The sequence below is a fragment of the Ursus americanus genome, chromosome 20 (assembly GCF_024610735.1).
Source record: "Ursus americanus isolate L20-20 chromosome 20, mUrsAme1.1.p, whole genome shotgun sequence".
Lineage (NCBI taxonomy): Eukaryota > Metazoa > Chordata > Mammalia > Carnivora > Ursidae > Ursus > Ursus americanus.
Genome location: NC_142146.1, coordinates 30,849,145 through 30,866,716, shown reverse-complemented (window position 1 = coordinate 30,866,716; position 17,572 = coordinate 30,849,145). Strand labels below are relative to the sequence as shown.

The 17,572-nt window shown below is 37.5% G+C and overlaps 1 protein-coding gene across 3 annotated transcripts in view; it reads left to right on the top strand.

Annotated features, from left to right (window-relative positions):
• The window catches only part of TOPBP1 (DNA topoisomerase II binding protein 1), a 67,894-nt gene extending 51,406 nt beyond the window's left edge, over positions 1 to 16,488 (top strand). For all 3 annotated transcript variants that reach the window (XM_045791787.2, XM_045791785.2, XM_045791788.2), the window contains 8 exons: positions 26 to 246; positions 1,075 to 1,241; positions 1,479 to 1,590; positions 3,977 to 4,140; positions 5,072 to 5,209; positions 7,107 to 7,196; positions 7,378 to 7,539; positions 15,770 to 16,488. In XM_045791787.2, coding sequence (XP_045647743.1) covers positions 26 to 246; positions 1,075 to 1,241; positions 1,479 to 1,590; positions 3,977 to 4,140; positions 5,072 to 5,209; positions 7,107 to 7,196; positions 7,378 to 7,539; positions 15,770 to 15,913 — 1,198 coding nt within the window. In that variant the 3' untranslated portion in view covers positions 15,914 to 16,488. The remainder of the gene's footprint in view (positions 1 to 25; positions 247 to 1,074; positions 1,242 to 1,478; positions 1,591 to 3,976; positions 4,141 to 5,071; positions 5,210 to 7,106; positions 7,197 to 7,377; positions 7,540 to 15,769) is intronic.
• The last annotated feature ends 1,084 nt before the right edge of the window (positions 16,489 to 17,572 follow it).

The following is a 17,572-nucleotide window of genomic DNA, read 5'->3' as shown; positions in this document are numbered from 1 at the left end:
TAAAGTTGTCACTTTTATTCCTTAGGCAGTCACGTCAAACAGTACCTGATGTCAACACAGAGCCCTCCCAGAATGAACAGATCATTTGGGATGACCCGACAGCCAGGGAGGAGAGAGCAAGGCTTGCCAGCAATCTGCAGTGGCCTAGTTGTCCCACACAGTATTCTGAGCTTCAGGGTGACATTAAAAAATTGGAGGATTCTCCTTCCCAGGAGCCTTTACGTGATTCAGAAATTGCTGAACGGGGTAATGAGAAGAAATCTATCCATTTGTTTGCATTAAGTACATGTTGACTTCTTAAAAATAGATAAGCACATTGCGGTTCTCTGAATTACACATGCAAACAAAAAACTTACTAGATATTTCTGATTTTACTTTAAATGTAAGAGAAAAATAATTATAAATTGAGGTAACTTATCAATGAAAGTGAAAAATATATTTTGGTTCTTAATTCAATTTGGAAATTGAGGATTGGGCATTTTTTTCCAGACACAGTTTTCACTATTATTCTTCCTCTCATTCTCATCCTGTGTTTCATTTGTATCATTAATGTTTGTTTTCTTCCCATCTTTTTTTCATCTAAGCCTTCTAAATTCCACCCAGCAGGTACCTACATTTGTTCTTTGAATTTGTATGTGTTCCTTTTTGAATTCTCCTAGTTTTTTCCCCTTGGGCTTTACCTTAAGGACAAAATGATTCCTGTCTTTCATCTTTGGTCATCTTTTCCCCCCATTTTCTCACATCACATGATTATGTCTCTGCACTAGGTAGATTTTCTCCAAGTGCAACATTGCTTTCATTGTACAAATTTGGGTTACATTTTACTGATGAAAGCTTGGTATTTAAAGAAAGATTTGGGAAAAGCCCACAGGTAACACCATCTGCCTTTTTAAAAAGCTATTTAATCACATTTATTTATAAGCTCTAGAAATAGGCTGTTTCTTTTGCATGTGCTTTTTACATTCCAGAATTTGGTTTAATTTCATCTTGGCTAAGACAGATGAGAATATTTGCCTGAATTTGTTCTTGGTTGTATTTGGATAACATCACACTGAAGCATTTTATTGCCCTCAGCTGTCTGTGATCCTGGAAACATGTGTGGGACTGAAGCCCCAAAACACCCGATCTCTGAAGAACTGGAAACACCGGTAAAAGACAGCCACCTGATCCCTACACCTCAAGCCCCCAGTATTGCCTTCCCCCTAGCCAACCCACCAGTGGCTCCACACCCTAGAGAAAAGGTTAGTTTATCCTTAGTATGATGATACACCTTTTCATACTGCTGTTAATGCTGCATTAAAAATTTGCTGATACCACTATCAAGAGTTCACAAATGTTGAAAACTGCATTGCTTTGCATCCTGTTATTTCTGTATTTGATAAGTCAAAAGACTAAAGATGTCACTTAAAAAAACCATGTACCTGATTGATAACCTTTTTAATGTTAATTTTTTCTAAAATAAAACTCTTCCATTTCAGATTATAACAATAGAGGAAACACATGAAGACTTAAAAAAACAGTATATATTTCAGTTGTCATCTCTGAATCCTCAAGAACGTATTGATTATTGTCATCTGATTGAAAAACTAGGTACAAGTATTTTACTTAAGTCAAAAATGTAACCTTCCTTGGAAGTCCGTAAAGTCGATATCATTTGTAAGATGTACAAATTCAGAGAAAAAAGATGGGTGGGGCACCTGGCTGGCTCAGGTGGTAGAGCATGCAGTTCTTGATTTTGGGGTCATGAGTTTGAGCCCCATGTTGGATGTGAAACCTACTTAAATAAAGTAAAAGATGGGTAACTTGTTTTAGGCAGTATGTATTGACTCAGCATTAGAACTTCGATTTTTTGTAGGTGTAAATCTAAAGTCATAGAATTTAAAGATTTAAAGATTTAAATTGAAACCAACCATTAAGATGATTTAAGAATCTCTTGTGCTGCCTTGAGCTTTTGTTCACTGATGAAATCATTGAAATTATAGACTTAAAATAAAAACTTCATTTTCGTGAAGCTGAAGGTATAGTAATACCCAGAGAGGAGCTCTTATGTAACATTCTTACTCCATTATATCAGACTCTCCATCTGACAGCATTCTGGAAGCAGCATACTAGACAGGTAACCTGGTGCTCTAAGCAGTAGAGCACCAATAGAAATTGTCCAATAGAAAGATAGCAAAAGCTACATATGTAATTTTAAACTTAGTAGTTAGCCACTTTTTAAAAAGGAAAAAAAAATCAAGTGAAATTAATAAAGCATATATTTTATTTAACTATACACAAAATATTATATTCAACATGTATCAATATAAAGTATCAATGAGATTTTACCCTGTTTTTCCTAAGTTTTTGAAATCTGAGGTATATGTTGCGTTCCAGCACACCTCACTTTGGCCTGGCTGTGCTTCAGGTGTTTGATAGCCATGAGGGGCTAGTGGCTGCTGTATCGGACAAAGCAGTTCTGCGGAGTTAGGGAGAGTATAGGAAGAGAACTCAATCTGACAGCTTCATACAGAGGAAACATTAGATAATGGCTGTTTTTGATGATGGCCCTGAGTCATCAAGAAAAGATTAAATGTTATTTAGTGCTGTCCTTTTAAGAATGTGGAAAACTAAGATGTTTTTTTAAAAGATTTCTGTCAAATACAGTCATACAGTTGAGAAGCTATGTTTCTTGGAAACTGGACTCGTGTGGAACACTGTTCCCTGGTCACCCAATAAATTAGAATTGTAAGTCAAAATTGTTCAGCTTTACCTTCCAGAATGGAAGAAGCTGCTTCATGAGTCTGTCTCCTGTATTTTGTCCCATCTCTGTAAACTCTGGACGAGAGTAATATCAACTAGCACAGAATTGTCTAGAAGAGGACAGAGAAGAGAGGCAGATGAGGCCAGATTGTGCTGGAATTGAGTCTGAGTAGAAAATTTTTGATACTAATCAATAATCAAGTTAACTTCTAAAGTATAAATCAAAAATCAATCAATCAAAGCCATGCTTTACATAAGTTTATGCCTTCTTTCCTCAAAGTCAGGCATCGTACAGCTGTATCTGAGAGGAGGGTTCAGCTTCCACCTGCTGCTTCATCTGTTTCCCTAGCGTGTGGGTTTTCCTCCCAGGCTTCTGTGTTGTTGGGCTGCTGACCTTATTTCCACTCACAAAAAATTTTCTTCTGCTTTTAGTCTATATAAGCCCCTTTTTGACTTCCATCTCCTTGGCTACCCATATTCAGTGCTTGGAAATTGCAAAAGTAGTTGAGACTTAAAGAAATACACCAACAGGAGTATAAGGCCTCTATTTATATTGTTTCTTTTTATATCTTAATTGTAACAAACCAAGTGCAAACAGCAAAGTTTGAATAAGAATTTAGTATTGAAATAGCAAAGAATTTTTGTTAATTATATTAGATCTGATAATGACATTAGGGCTGTATAAAGAAAATTACCATGTGTTTTAGAGATTGCATACTGTGAATGGATGGGGTAGAGTAACGTGATGTCTAGAATTTACTTTAAAATAGGTAAGCCCAAAAGGGGGTAGACTGAAATAAGGATGGCAAAATTTTGATAATTTTAGAATCAGCGTATAGGGTTTTGTTTTACTATTTTTCTATTTTAAATTTTCTTTAAAAAATATTTTATAGGGGCGCCTGGGTGGCTGAATCAGTTAAGAGCCTGCTTTCAGCTCGGGTCATGATCCCAGGGTCTTGGGTCCTTGCTCAGTGGGGAGCCTGCTTCTCCCTCTCCCTCTGCCTCCTGCTCCCACCGCTTGTGCTCACTCACTCTCTCTGTCAAATAAATAAATAATCTTTTAAAAAGTATTATTTTATAAAAATATATGTATGTGAAGTAAAATAATTGTTAGTCAAGGTTTTTCAGCTTTTTGGTTCATTTTATTTATTAATAATTTCTATGCAGAGTTGATATGTCTTTCCTAGGAAAAAGTTAAGAATTCTAATAAAGTATCAATTTTTCTCTACTTTAGGTGGATTAGTAATAGAGAAACAGTGCTTTGATCCCAATTGTACACACATTGTGGTGGGACATCCACTTCGAAATGAGAAGTATTTAGCCTCAGTGGCAGCTGGGAAATGGGTGCTTCATCGCTCCTACCTGGAAGCATGCCGGACTGCTGGACACTTCGTGCCGGTGTGTATTCAAATTAATATGAAAGATAGTTTTTTGTTAAAAGTAATTATCCTAATAATGGATTCCAGTATCTACACTGACTTTTCATATAATTGAAATAACCAAATATGACCAATTAGATTATTCCAATTTTATAAGGTCCACATTAACAAAGCAAAAAAATCTAGAGATCACAGACCCAGATTCTCAGTTTTAATTTTAATATGGGCTTTTTTTTCCCCCCTCTTTGGAATAACAGAAAATTTCAGGATTTCCTCACTGTAAGCTTTTTTCTTTACTGCCAGCCCATTAAATATTAAATTGTCTGGGGACGCCTGGGTGGCTCAGTCAGTTAAGCATCTGTTTTCAGTTCAGGTTCCTGGGATCAAGTCCCTCATCGGCTCCTTGCTCAGCGGGAGCCTGCTTCTCCCTTGGCCCCTCTCCCCTGCTCTTGCTAGCGCTCTCTCTGACAAATAAAATCTTTTTTAAAAATTAAATTGTCTGAAATATTTTGGCCCCTAACTGACCATCACAGTAATATCTATCATGTAATTTTTGAAGTTTTTAATCAAGATCCCTTAGGGACCTGATTTCTATGGACAGGTAATCAAGCTAACAGATACCTCCACCGAGAACATGTCCTTCTGTGAAGTTCATCTTAGAATAAATAGATAAAGCCCAATAATCATGTATTACCAATTACTAAGGTGTAGTTATCTGTATTTCTTAGAAATGTATGCAGTTTTCTGATTTTTAAATAAAAGCCAGATATACTTGACCCTCCTATGAAGCCAGATTAATGTACATTTCCTTCCTCTGTGCTCATAAACTGATGCTTATTTTGTGCTATTTAGAACAATTGGATGTATAGCTTTTAACTCTTACATGATTGTGGACTCCCTGAGGACATGTTGTAGGACCAGCTCCAAAGTTTGTTGTATTAATTGTCTAGGAAGAAGACTATGAATGGGGAAGTAGTTCAATACTCGATGTTTTGACTGGAATCAATGTACAGCAACGAAGACTAGCACTTGCAGCAATGAGATGGAGGAAGAAACTCCAGCAAAGACAAGAATCGGGCATCGTTGAGGTATTAACATATATAGAGATATGAACGGCATTCAGTGTCATGACTATTAGAGATTTTAAGAGAATGTGCTTATTAACAAAGTAAGAATAGTTCTACTTGTCTTTTATGCCTTGGTTGATACACTTAGTTTGGACATTCTAAATTGGGCTTAATGTTAATTCTAATTCTTTTAATTATGATGGAGAGGAAGATGTATAGAATGATGATGGCTCTTTAAAAATATATGTATAAATGGAGTGCCTAGGTGGCTCAGTCGGTTAGGCATCCAGTTTTTGATTTCAGCTCAGGTTGTGATCTCAGGGTGATGAGACTGAGCCCCACCAGCAGACTCCTCGCTCAGCCGGCAGTCTTCTGGAGATTCTCTCTCTCTCTCCCTCTCCCCCTGCACTGTGCATGTGCATGTCTCTCTTAAATACATAAATCTTTTTTTAAAAAAAGAAAAAAATGGTAAAAATAATTTAAATATATGTGTGTGTAAAATGTGACCCATACTGTATTTCTTCCGAAGACTCTTCAGCATCTGCCTTCAGGGGTTCTTCAATGGGGTCCACAGACTCTCCCGAAGGAGCTGTAGATCAGATTCAGGAAGGCTGTTTATACACTTCGGATGGGGCAGGGGAATACATCCTTATTTTTACTAACCTCCAGTTGAAAATATTTCCTTTTATTATGGAAGTCTAGGTAACAAATCACAACACTATTAATAGTACCTATGATTTTACCCCAACAGAAATAGAATTGCTTTGCATTATAATTCCAAGTATCTTGAAATACTGCTTATATTCATCACTTTTTTTTAATTGAAACATAGTTGATGCACTGTGTTACATTAGTTTCAGATGTGTAACAGATCTGATGACTATACATTATGCTCACCACAGCTGTAGCTACCATCTGCCTTTTTTTTTTTTTTTAAGATTTTATTTATTCATTTGACAGAGAGAGAGACAGCAGCGAGACAGGGAACACAGCAGGGGGAGTGGGAGAGGAAGAAGCAGGCTCCTAGCGGAGGAGCCTGATGTGGGGCTCGATCCCAGGATTCCGGGATCATGCCCTGAGCTGAAGGCAGATGCCCAACGACTGCGCCACCCAGGCGCCCCCCATCTGTCTTTACTACTATAAAATTATAATAGCTATCCAGCCACCACTGGGTCTGTTTTTTAATTCATTACTGCAGAAGCACATCTATTATGTCACAAATTTGTAAATATTTTGATTATTTTTAATTTTTTTTATAATCCTTTACACTTTGTTCAAACCAGTATTTTAAAACATTGTTCATATGGCACAGAAATTACATTTCAATAAAGATGTTTCTTTAAAAGAGTTACTTAGAAAACAGGTCCATAGGTTTCATTGGACTGTCAGGTCCATGGCTCACAAAAAGGTTAGAAACCCAAGTTAAATAATCTTGTGTGTTGTATTCGGAGTTCTCTGCTATGTCCAAGCCCTTATTAGCCTTAATTTCCTTCTTTTAGAGTAATTTCACTGGCTTTTGTTATTATTCCCTAGTGAAATATTTTATATTTCTGACTTGCAAACATTTTCAAGAGAAATATAATGGGGGCATCATCTAATGTAAGAAGTTGTGCATTAAGTTCTGTCCTGGATTAATTATAAGAAAAAATACAGGACTAAACAAAAGTCAAGTAGCTTTGTTTTTATGTTAATCATTAAAACATTTTCCTTCATTCTTCAAGTATTCATTGAGGGCCTACTGTGTGCCGAACACCATGGCTATGTGTTTCAGAGTATTCTGACCAGAGACAGTTACCGCTGTGGCAGATGTAAAGGTTATGATTATTTGTTGACGTAAAACTAAATTTACAGATAAATAATGTATTGTTTGCATTTATTTCCCAAATAATTTCAACACTGATTATTTTTTTATTTGTAGGGGGCATTTAGTGGGTGGAAGGTTATCTTATATGTTGACCAATCCCGAGAAGCAGGATTTAAACGCCTTCTTCAGTCAGGAGGAGCAAAGGTTTGTATTGAGTCAACTTATAGAATTTTTTACGTGAATTATTTTCCAACCAAGATTGCTGTGATCAGTTCTTGATTTTCAGTACTTTGGGAGGTGGCAATCCTTAAGTACAGATGACACAGTTGAACTACTTTGGGACACTGATAGATCGTGATCCTTCTTGTTTCTCATGTTTTCTTAGGTGCTACCTGGTCATTCTGTGCCTTTATTTAAAGAAGCCACACACCTCTTTTCTGACTTCAATAAACTGAAACCAGATGACTCAGGAGTTAATATAGCAGAAGCTGCCGCCCAAAATGTGTACTGCTTGAAAACAGAGTACATTGCTGACTACCTGATGCAGGTTTGTGAGATTTCGTCCTTGATCTCCTCATCACCAGAGACAGGCTTATATGATAGGGGTGCAGCTGCACAACAAACCCCTTGGCTTGTTTATTAATAGGATGTTCGGCGGCAGTTCTCCTCTCTACAATCCCTTTCGGTTTCATTCTATTTTTTATAATAATGAATATATATGTAAACATTTAACTTGGAGTTAAATGAGGCAGGTATAAAAATCTAGGTACCTCTAAAAGCTTTAAAAGTGCCCTTTATAATGTTGGAATATTGCTGTTCACAAATTGCCTAAGTTTTGATTTGAATGGGCAAAGAAAAATCTTTGGTGCCAGAACACCTAAAATGCCATCAGGAATCAGCAAGGTATGACAGATAATAGATGTCTTACTACAAAGGATTTCAAACATAATGGAATAGAAATAAGAGGAAGCCAAAACTCAGCCTGCTGTGCAATTTTTGCCGTGTTTGGGAGTTGCTCAGGATATATAGGAAGAATGGCTAAAACATAAACATAAAACCTTTGTCATAAAGCAGTGGGATAGACTGATTAGGAATTAATAAACCAATACTAACTCCTAGAAACACCTAAATAACTTTTTAAAAAGCTCAAGTTTTTTTGTTCCCTGCTTTTCTGAAAGTTGTATTTTGTGGCAGGCACTAGATATCTGGAGGAGGGCAGTGGGGGTGTGGGCTGCTCTGTATTTCTACGTCTGAGCTCATCATTGCCTACCTAGCTCTCAGAAGTAGGTCAAAACAGAACATTTCTGTGGGGACAAAGCAGCGGACTAGGGAAGGGGGAGTAGTGACTTCACGTTCAAGTTCATGGTCAAGATAAGCCAAGTACAAGTAAGACTCTTAAGATAGGCCCACCCCAGTGTTCTGACCTCAGGTTTTTGTTTTGTTTTAAATATTTTATTTATTTGAGAGAGAGAGTGCACACAAGCAGGGGGAGTGGCAGGCAGAGGGAGAAGCAGACTCCCCACTGAACAGGGAGCCTGATGGAGGACTCGATCCCAGGACCCTGAGATCATGACCTGAGCCAAAGGCAGACGCTTAACCTACTGAGCCACCCAGGCATCCCTGACCTCAGGTTAAATGCAGGGGGTCGGGGGGGGGGATTAATTAAAAAGCTGGGTACAGTGGCCACAGGAATCTTGGTGATGACAGCTTTCAACATAGCCTTAGCCACACTGCTCCAGTCTGGATGGTCACCCTCTGCTTCTGCACACTGCATCATCCCAGGATCTCCATTCACCTCCTTTCTTTTCTCTGTTGGATCTCCTGGTTCTGTACCCATGACATGCTGATCTGCTCTCATTTGGTTGAAGGTCATCTTATAGTAACTTCTTGAGGAAGCACATGGGAGATCAACCGAGATTTTCTATGTGTGAAAATTCTTTTTTCTGTACTTGGATTTCTCTTATCTTTTGGTTGGGCATCAAATTCTAGGTTGGAACCTGTTTTCTCCTTAGTCTTGTGATTGCTTATCTCCTTGCTTCAAGTATTGCTGTTGAGTAGTGAAAGCCATTTTGATTCATAATCTGTTATGTTTAACTGTGATCCAGTAGGAAGCTCTTTTTGTCCCTAGTTCTCGGAAATTTCAAAATGATAGGGTATCATGAGGGTCTCTTTTTATTACGCTGCACGTGGTTAGGCCTCTTCTGATTTGGTAACTTGTGTCTTTCAGTTCTGAGAACTCTTGAATTATTTCAGGGATTTTTTTTCCCCTCCAATTTCTGTTTTCTCTAGTACTTCTAGTATTTCTGCTACTTGTATATTGGATTTTCTTATTTAACAACTATTTTTAATCTTCACTTGTTGAGATGTTCCCTCAGTTTTATCAGCTCTTCATTTTGCTATCATGTTTTTAATAATCAAAACCTTTTTTAGTGTTTTTGAATTTACATTTTAGTATTTTAATAACATCTTTTTTGCTTCATAGATGTAATACCTCCTACTGGATCTCAGAGGATTTACTGATTTATTTTTATTTTTATTTTATTTATTTTTATTTCTGTATATTCTCTATCCACGAAGCTGCATTTTCCTCTTTGTATGGGTCTTAATCTGATAACTTCCTCTAATATGGAAGGTAAAGAGTAGAGGATAAAAAGCTGATTGCAAGTACTGAGCACACAGTTGGGTCTTGGTAGTTTTGGTCCGGATGCAAGAGTCTTGGTGGTCTAGTTGTTGGGGACTGTCTTCTGGGTTCATACTTGCCTGTACTTCTTGAATTGTTTCCATTTATCCAAAGAGGAGTCCTCCAGTCAGCCTGAAGAAGGAATCCGGCCACCTTTTTTTTTTTAATTGAGATATAATGACATATGACATTAATTTCAGATGTTCAGCATAACAATTGTATGTATTCATGACTATAAATGCAAAATTATCACGTAATGACAGATTTTCTTTCTTGTGATAAGAACTCCCAAGATTGAGTTTCTTAGCAACTTTCAAATATACCATACAATATTAACAACTGTAGTCACCAGGTTGTTTATTACATCCTTGGGGCTTATTTATTTTATAACTGGAATTTTGTACCTCTTGTTCACCCTCACCCATTTCCCCCAGACTCACACCTGCATCTGGCAACCCCCAGTCAGTTCTTTGTATCTGTCCCGTTTGGGGTTTTAGGGCTTTCTGTTTTGTTTTTTGTTTTATTTTTTTGTCGTTATTTTTTTTAAGATTTTACTTATTTATTAGAGAGAGAGCACAAGCAGGGGGGAGTGCAAGAGGAAGACGGAGAAGCAGGCTCTTTGCTGAGCTGCGGCACGCGATCCCAGGATCCTGGGATCATGACCTGAGCCGAAGGTAGATGCTTAACTGACTGAGCCACCCAGGCGCCCCTTTTATTTTAGGTTCCACTTGTAAGTGAAATCATCTAGTATTTGTCTTTTTTTTTCTGACTTATTTCACTTAACATCATGCCATCAAGGTCCATCCGTGTTGCTGCAGTTGACAGGGTTTCCTTGTCTGAAATGTTTTTATGGCTGATTAATCCATTGTATGTGTGTGCATGTGAATTTTCTTTATCCATTCATCTGTCGGTGGACACTCAGGTTTTCATATCTTGGTTAAATATTTAAATAATGCTGCAATGAACATAGGAGAGCAGATATCTTTTTGAATTAGTGTTTTTATTTCTTTTGGTTAAATACATAGAAGTTGGAACTGTTGAATCATAAGGTAACTTTTTTAAGATAGTACTTTTTAAATAATCTCTACACCCTACCTGGGGCTGGAACTCACAACCCTGAGATTCAGAGTCACATGCTCTACCTACTGAGCCAGCCAGTTGCCCCAAGGTAGTTCTACTTTTAATTTTTAAATTGAAGCATAATTAACATAGTGTTATTAGTTTCAGATGTGCAATATAATGATTCAGCAATTCTGTACATTGCTGAGTACTCATCAAGCAAGGTGTACTCTTAAGGTAGTTACATTTTTAATTTTTTGAGGAAAAAAATAATGGCTGCATCAATTTACATTCCCACTAAAAGTACACAAGAGTTCTCTTTTCTCCACATCCTCATCAACACTTGTCTTTCTGATAACTATTCTAACGTGTTAGGTAATATCTCATTATGATTTTGATTTGCATTTTTGATGATTAGTGATGTTGAGCTCCTTTTTGTATACATGTTGACCATCTCTGTCTTTGGGAAAATGTCTATTCAGATCCGCTGCCCATTTTTTTAATCAGATTGTTTGGTATATTAACCCCTATCAGACAGATGATTTGCAAATATTTTCTCCCTTAGGTTGCCTTTCTTTTTGCTGATGGTGTCCTTTCCTGTGCATGAGCTTTTTAGTTTGATGTCTCCCCACCTGTTAATTTTTGCTTGTGTTTCCTTTCCTTTTGGTGTGAAATCCAAAAAATTTTTACCAAGACCAATGTCAAGGAGCTCATGATGTATGTTTCCTTTTAGTTTTATAGTTTCATGTCTTAGGTCTTTCATCCAAATCTTTAATCTATTTTGAGGTTTTTTGTGTGTGTATGGTGTAAGACAGTGGTCCTGTTTCAGTCTTTTTGCATGTAGCTGTCTAGTTTTTCCAACACCATTTATTGAAGAAACTGTCCTTTTCCTACTGTATGTTCTTGGTGCCTTTGTAATTGATCATGTATGCCTGGACTTATTTCTGGGTTTTCTGTTCTGTTGATCTGTGTGTCTGTGTGCTAGTACCATACTGTTTGGTTATCCTAGCTCTGTAATATAGTTTAAAATCAGGGAGCATGATGCCTCAAGCTTTATTCTCCTTTCTCAAGATTGCTTTGGCTATTTGGAGTCTTTGTGATTTTAGGATTTTTTTTCTATTTCTATAAAAAATGCCATTGGAATTTTGATAGGGATTGCATTGAATCTGTAGATTACTTTGGGTAGTGTGGACATTTTAATAGTGCTAATTCTTCCAGTCCGTGAGCATGGAATATCTTTCTATTTATTTGTGTCGTTTTCAGTTTCTTTGATCAGTGTCATCTAGTTTTCAGTGTACAAGTCTTTTATCTCCTTGATTAAATTTGTCCCTAGATATTTTATTCTTGATGCAATTGTAAATGGAATTTTCCTTTATATTTGAAAGGGCTGTCTTTTAAAAAGGTTATTATTGGGTCTTTTTTTATTATTTAGAATGTTTACTCCATCATGTAATTATTGATCTGATTGGATTGAGGGTTTTTTGCAGTTTGTTTTCAATTTGTCTTTGTTCCTGTGTTCTTCCCTTCTTGCCTTTTTGGTTGGAGGCGGGGTGTGTTTTGCTTTGTAGATTACAATAGTCTAACTAGAATGATATTGTGCCACTTCACATAGAATGTAGAAATCTTGCAGTCATATAGATTCCTTTACTTCCCCTATCCTTTAAACCTGGGGCCAATAAACTGTAGCCCACAGGCCAAATCCTGTCCACTGCCTATGTTATAAAGTTTTACTGGAACACAGCTCCATTTACTCATTTACATGTTCTCTCTTCTGCTTTTGTACGACAACAGCTGGGCTCAGTATTTGCAACAGTAGTTGCAACAGGCTCTGTCCCACACAGCCTGAAATAATGTCTGGTCCTTCAACGTAAAAGCAGGGGCCAGCAAACTTTCTGTAGACTTGTCATATATTTTCCATCCGTCTCTTACATTTCCACAGAACAGTGTTCTGCCTTAAAGCAAAACTTGCTTAAATAATACAAAAAATGTATTTAGAGGAAATAAAAAGGAAGAATATAGTCTTAAATTTATCCTAACTGGTATCCGTTTTCCTTCCAGCCCAAAAAACTTTGTAGTACAAGTCTGATGGGACCAATTCTAATTTTGAGAGTGTCTATTTTACCTTTATGCTTGAAGGATCTTTCTGTAGGGCATAGGATTTGGGGTTGATAGTGTTTTTTCTTCCACTGAAGACTCCACTTTCTGCTGGCCGCCATTGTTTCTGAGAAGTCGTCAGTGGTAAGTTGAATTCCTCTCCTGTATGCAATGCGGTGTCTTTTTTTTCTGGCTGTTTCATCTTTGATTTTCACCATTTTTGATATTTCCAGGTGTGATTTCTTTATATTAATCCCGCTTGGTATCTGCGGAGCTTCTTCAGTCTGTAAACATCTCTCGTTCATCTAATTTGAGAAATTTTGACCATCACTTCTGGTCCATTCTTGCCTAGGTGGGAATTTAATCACTCTTACCTTTTGATATTGTCCCTCAGGCCATGTTTTACTTTGCAGTCATTTTTCTTTTTCTGATTAATTATCTGCCTCCAACTTCACTGATTTTTTCCTGCTGTTTTCATTCTACTCTTAAGCCTATATTCCATGAGATTTTTTAATTTAGATATTAAATTTTTTTATGTCTAGAATCTCTGGTTCTTTTTTATAGTTTTTCTGCTTTTTCATTTCACTCATTTCAAGGATAAGAGCTGCGTTAGCATTGTCTGCTATTTCCAACATCTGGGTCATGAGCAAGATGTGCTGCTTTTATTTTGAGGTAATTGTAGCTTTCCATGCAATCGTAAGAAATAATATGGTTTCCCCCAGGGGATAACATCTTGTAAAAATATAGTACAATATTGCAGCCGGGATATTGACCTGGTGCAACCCACGCTTATTCCGATTTCCCCACTTCTACTTCACGTGTCTGCCACCGCAGTCAAGACACAGAACACTCTGTCACTACGGCAGCCCTTCATTTTGTCTTAACTACCCCCACCTCCTTCCTTCATGCTCGTCTCCAGCGGTCTCTCACACCTGGCAACCCCTAATCTGTTGTCAGTTTCTTTAAATCTTGAATCAATATAGTGTAATCTTTTCGGATTGGCTTTTTTTTAAGCAAATTTCTCTTGAGAATCATCAGGTGTTTGCCTGTATCAGTAATTTTATTACTTTTTATTGCTGAACAGTTCAGATATACTACAGTTTAACCATTAACCTGTTGAAGGACGTCTGGGTTGTTTCTACTTTGGGGCTATTGTGAGTAAAGTTGCTTTGAGCATTTTTTGCACATAATGTGTGAAAATAAGATTTCATTGCACTGGGATAAATTCCTAAGAGTGTGTTTCCAGAGTGGTCCTATTTTACATTCCTACCAATGTTGTAAGTGGTCCAGTTTTTCTGTTTCCTCATTGGCATTTGTCACTTTATTCTAGCCATTTCAGTTGGTAGGTAGTAATCTCTCATTGTGGCTTTAATTCGCAGTTCCGTAATGGCTAGTCAAGAGTGACCGCCTTTGGTGTGCTTTATAAAGTTCATGTGAGGGTTTCATAGAAGGTATGAAGTTTAGGTCACAAAAAATTTGTCTCAGAATGTCCAGTTGCTCCACCATAAAAGAACTATCCTCCACTGAGTTGCTTTTGCCCCTTTGTCAAAATTCAGTTGGGCATATGTTGGGGGTCTATTGATCTAGGTCTTTCCCTCTGGAATAGCATCTTTCTTATTATATATGTAGTAAGCCCTGATATTAGGTAGCGATTCCTCTTTACTCTTCTTTTTCAACATCATTTTAGCTTTTCTAGGGCCTATACCTTTTATGTAATTTTTTAAATAAGCTTATTTATATGCCTTTGAAAATATCTTGCTACGATTTTGATAGGAATCACATTAAGCCTACAGGTCAGTTTGAGTGAGTTGACATCTTCACTACATTCGGTCTTTCAGTCCATGAACACAGCATATGTATTTAGGTCATCTTATTTCTTTCATGAACATTTTGTAATGTTTTATATCTTTTTTGGGTTTTTGGATTCTGATTGTTTTTTCTTGAGAATGGGTCATGTTCTTCAGATGTGGGGTAATTTTGTGTGCGTCTAAGTTGTAAAAACTAGATTCTATTACATTCCTCAGGGGAATGCCATTCTATTTGCTTAACAAGCCCCTTCTGCAGTGGGTGGAGCCTCAGATCTTTAGCCTTACCTTGAGCTGCCTCTGCGCATCCATGGTGGGAGGGCAAAGATTTGGGCAGAGTTCGTAACCGAGTTTGGGCCTCCCCACCTCGGTTTCCAGTGGCTGTGGTTTCAGGCCGTGTTTTCTGTTGCGGCTTAGCCAGCCCGCATGGTACAGACTTCTTAGCACAAAAACAAAAAAGTGAAGAGAAATTCACTCCCTGCCCACTGTCAACCCCTCTGGTATTTGCCTGATCTCATTTCTTCTCCATGTCTTGTGGTAGTTGCTTTTAATATATTTGAGTCAGAAGTTGTCGTCCAGGGAAGAATTGAATCAAAAGGCACTTGTCCGGTATTTTATGGTGATTCATTTTCATGTTAGCCAGTCTGCCATCCTTCTAGAAAATTAAGTTTTATCACACTTCTAATAAGGAGGGAAAGGTCATTTTCGGTTGGAATATGGTTGTGAGGAAGAGAATTGCAAGGGTTTTGGAGGTAGTGTATGAATTTTGGCTTTGCCACCTGCTAGTTATATGATGTTATTTCACCTTTCTTTAATCTTATCTGTAAAATGAGGGGGGAAACCCCTACCTCACATGTTTAAAAATTAAATAAGATTTTTAAAAATCGACGCTAAGTATAAGGTGTCACTTGTTAATCATACTTTACAAATGAAACCATTATCAAGATCTGAGCTGGCCCCCTTCCACCTGAGCTATAAATTTATTTTTCTGATAAAAGGTGAGATGTTGTCACACAGGTTCTGTTCCCTAAATGTGATAAGTGCTAAGTAGCATACCTTAAAAGACAGATTTTAAATGTTTTGGTTAAAAAGCACAGTCAAGGGAAAAAAAATGAACAGTGTTTTTTCCCCTTTAATAGGAATCCCCTCCTCGAGTAGAAAATTACTGTCTACCAGAAGCGATTTCATTTCTTCCAAATAATAAGGAACCTGGGCCTGGATTATCACAGAAGAGGAAAGCTCCTACAGAGAAAAATAAAATGAAACGACCTAGAGTAAACTAATCGTGTTTACCCTTTAGTCACCAAACATTAGTATTTTAAAGCCCAAATGTTACAGTCCTGGATTTGCAGCGTAAAGATGACACGTGTCTGAAGAATTCTTCAGCTTCAGAATGTAAAGATGACCTTGCTTGTAGTTTTTAACACCTGAAATTTTAATCACTGAAATATTGTTTTACCTGAAATAACAACAGAACACAAATCCTCAGCTAGCTTGTCATTAAACAACATTGAAGTGTGTAAGGGGCTATTTATTTTCTTGAAAATATCTGAGGCTGTATCTTAGTGGAAGTTTTAGTAAGGTGACGGATTTTGCCTTAAAACGCCTGCTTTAATTTGTAACAATAAGGAAGTTGTCAATTGGGGTTTATTCATGTTTTCCCTGATTCTTTTCACGCCTTTCCCTCTTTTTAACAGGAGCCTGAGTACAAGGTTTAATGAGGAACTGAGGCTTTAAACTTAAGTACGTGTGAGTGTATATATGTATATGCATGTCTGTACAGATCTCCATGATGTTTGCCAAGTTTGGGCGCCAAAACTTGGAAAATAAAGACAAAGAATAAAAGTGACTCAAATTAGTTCAGATAAGTTTTTAAATGCAAAGCATTCTGGTGTCCATTCTCTTGTTTAAGCAATACATGATTTGTAAAATTTAGCTTAAAAAGCAAATTGCTGGGGCGCCTGGGTGGTGCAGGTCCTTGAGCATCTGACTCGTGGTTTCGGCTCCAGTTATGGGATCAAGTCCCAAGTGGGGCTCAGTTCGGAGTCTGCCTGGATTCCCTCTCCCTGCACCCGCTCTGTCCCTAAAATAAATAACTTTGAAAAAAAAATTGCTAGTTATAATTCTGACGGTTGTTACTTCTGTAGGATATTATGGTATTACTGGATTAAAAAACCCTTTTACTGGAACTACAAAATTGCATTAGCCTTTATTAATCTAAACCTAAACACCAAATGCTGCATGTTATCCCAGTCCTCTGAATGTGAAGCTACCTCATTTTGCTGAAAGGAGGAACCAGAACCATGATTTTGATGTAAATGCTCCCATTTCATAATGACTCTTTGAAAGGCACTCAAATGGTGAAGGGTCGAAGTTCTTAACCTGGACACAAAACCCTTCAAGTTTTTATGAGATCTTCCTCTGAATGGAGGGAAATAGTAGTGGGGGTTATCCTGGCCCTTAGAGTTTTTGGCTTTGAACTAAATTCACAGCTCAGGACAAAAATTCCTACACAGCCAAATAGCATGGTCATGTAACCAGGCCCCTCCCCAAACAAAAACCACCTGACCTGGTTTTCCTGGGGCCATTTTGTGTGAGGAGTCTTTTCGCTGGCAGCTTGCAGTAAGTTTCCCTGAATTTCACCCCCTAAATTCTTTGAAATAGTCACTATTGTTCAAAACAACTTCATGAGCACTCTGTTAGATCCTCTTTCCCTCTAGCCCAGATAAAATTACATAATGTACTGTGTTCTTTTCTGCCAAGATTATGAACGGTTTTTCCAGTCAGTTCTTAAACACATAGTTTATAATTTTAAGACTCCAGAGCTCACCTGCTCCTGATTGTCCAGAATCTACATCAGCCATTTCAGCTTTGGCTTCCAGTCTCAGATTCTCAATGTCCTAATGCCAGCAAGGCCTTACATGCAAATAGTTCTAAGCACA